Source organism: Stegastes partitus, unplaced genomic scaffold (assembly GCF_000690725.1).
Source record: "Stegastes partitus isolate 25-593 unplaced genomic scaffold, Stegastes_partitus-1.0.2 Scaffold265, whole genome shotgun sequence".
In the NCBI taxonomy this organism is placed as follows: domain Eukaryota; kingdom Metazoa; phylum Chordata; class Actinopteri; family Pomacentridae; genus Stegastes; species Stegastes partitus.
The window spans coordinates 494,176-496,460 of record NW_007577996.1 but is presented as its reverse complement, the minus strand read 5'-3'; the positions used below and the strand labels follow the sequence as shown (position 1 = coordinate 496,460).

General features: G+C 44.9%; 1 protein-coding gene across 1 annotated transcript in view; it reads right to left on the bottom strand.

The window, feature by feature from the left end:
- The window catches only part of il1rapl2 (interleukin 1 receptor accessory protein-like 2), a 487,645-nt gene that overhangs the window by 16,550 nt on the left and 468,810 nt on the right, over positions 1-2,285 (bottom strand). The window contains exon 10 of the mRNA XM_008282278.1: positions 950-1,087. Within this exon, the coding sequence (XP_008280500.1) occupies positions 950-1,087 (138 nt within the window). The remainder of the gene's footprint in view (positions 1-949; positions 1,088-2,285) is intronic.

Here is a 2,285-nt window from a genome sequence, read left to right as displayed (position 1 = left end):
AAAGAAGGTTTTACATTTAGCGTTGGACTATTGTCTCACGGCTTTATCTTGTTAACTTGACAGACTTTGAAGCTGATGTGTCTGCAGCATCGTTACTTTGCGTTGATTCGTGCCTGAGAGGTGACTCAGTACTGTATTGTTTCCGTCACTGTACTGTCTGTGGTTTGCTGTAGCTAGTGTTGAACAAGTTCATGAACTTTGATCACAAAGAGGCGCGAATGTTCACAGCCGCCGCCCCGGTGTTTACGTCGAAAACAACGGCCAGAGCAGTTGTTCACTGTCTGAAAGCCCCTTCAATTATTAGCATTAGTAAAATGAAGGGCAGCAGGTAGATGGTGTGTGTGTGTGTGTGTGTGTGTGTGTGTGTATGGCAGCAAGACTTTCCCACTTTCACTATCAGTAACACCATTGTGTCTGTGTGCACCTGTGTGTGTGACAGGTGACAGATAGAGCAATAACAGACATATTTTCCCCTCCAGTTGGACAGAGTGACACATCACCTCGGAGACGATGATACATAGCGTGTGTGTGTGTGTGTGTTTTGTGCGCGCACTATAAGCCCTCTATACGTGCTGCGCGGTGTGTGTTGGTATCTGTAGATGTAAGAGTGAGATCTCGACATGAGCGAGGCTGAGAAGGAAGCAGATTGTGTGCCCGTATCGTTTTTTTCAGGAAGCTACGTTGTGGTATTTTGTGCCACGTGTTTGTGTGTGTGTGTGTGTGTGTTTGTGTGATGTACACTTGAGAGCTGACACACACACATATATCTGTGTGTGTGTGTGTGTGCGTCTGTAAGTGTGGTATGATGAAGATCCGCATACATTCTTATTTATTCTGACAGGGTGATGAATTCTGGGTATTGGGATTATAGTGACCCAGAGAGAGAGAGAAGCTGTGTGTGTGTGTGTGTGTGTGTGTGTGTGTGTTTGTGTGTATTGACACTACTTACTGCTGCTGGGTATTAAATCTCTGTCTGGTATAAACAGCTTGTATCCATAGTGTTTCTCCAAAACATCCGGCAAGATCTCCAAAGCAAACGTTTCCTCGTCGCTGCTCGTCCTGCTGAGAGAAGGAAAAACAAATATGGCTCCAAATTTAAAACCGCATCCGAAACAGTTTAATCAGCTTTGGTTTATTGGGTTTATTTGAGTTTTATGGGTTAGTATGTGACCGTGCTTCACTTAAAATTGACCTACATACGTGCACTGATCAGCCACAACATTATAACCACCGGTCTAATATTGTGTCAGTTCTCTCTGATGCTACTACAACAGCTCTGGCCTGTTTAGACATGAACTCCACAGACGTCTGAAGGTGTTCTGCGGCATCAGGTACCAAGATGTTAGCAGCAACCTTTAAGACTTAGAAGCTGTGAGGGGAAATCTCTTGTTTTTCCAGCACATCCCATAGATGCGCAACTGGACTGAGAACTGTGGACTGTGGAGGCCAAGTCAACACCTTGAACTCTTTGTCATGTTCCTCAAACCATTCCTGAACAATGCTTGCAGTGCGGTAGGAAGCATTCTTCTGCCGCCAAGGACAGGTACTGCTGCCATGAAGGGGTGTGCATGATGTGCAACGCTCTTTGGGTAGATGCTACATGTCAAAGTAACATCCACATGAAGGCAGGGCCCAAACTTTCCCAGCAGAACATCTTGTTGCTGTCTGTTCCCCAGATAAACACGTACCTGGCCGTCAAACATCATGCTAAAAAAAATGTACTTAATCAGACCTGGCCACCTTCTTCCATTGCTCCACGGTCCAGTTCTGACATTCACGTGCTTCTGGCATCATGGATCCAAAGTGTGGGCAATCGGACCAATCTGCAGCTACATATTCTATTCTAGCATCAAGGCAGTGTGTGATACAGTAGCTCTTCTTTGGGATCATTCATCCTTCACTCCCCATCTGCACCAATGAGTCTTTGGGTGTCCATGATGTGGTCTCTGCTTGTCCCTTCTTGGACCACTTTTGTTAGGTTCTAACCACCAGGAACATCCCACAAGACCTGTTGTTTTGGAGGCCCAGTTGTCTAACCCTTGGCTCTTGTCAAAGTCCCTTAGATCGTTATGTTCATCTATTTTAGCACAAAAAACACACTCAAACTTGTTCTATGGCACTTATCTAGATTTTTTTCTCCTGACTAGATCCTTGCTTGTGTTGTATCTGCTCTCAGATGTACGTCGCTTTGGATAAAAGCGTCTGCTAGATGAAATTGTAGCATTGTAGACTAATACTCCTGCCTCATCGATCAAGTTTTCAGGTTTTAATGTTGTGGCTGAGTT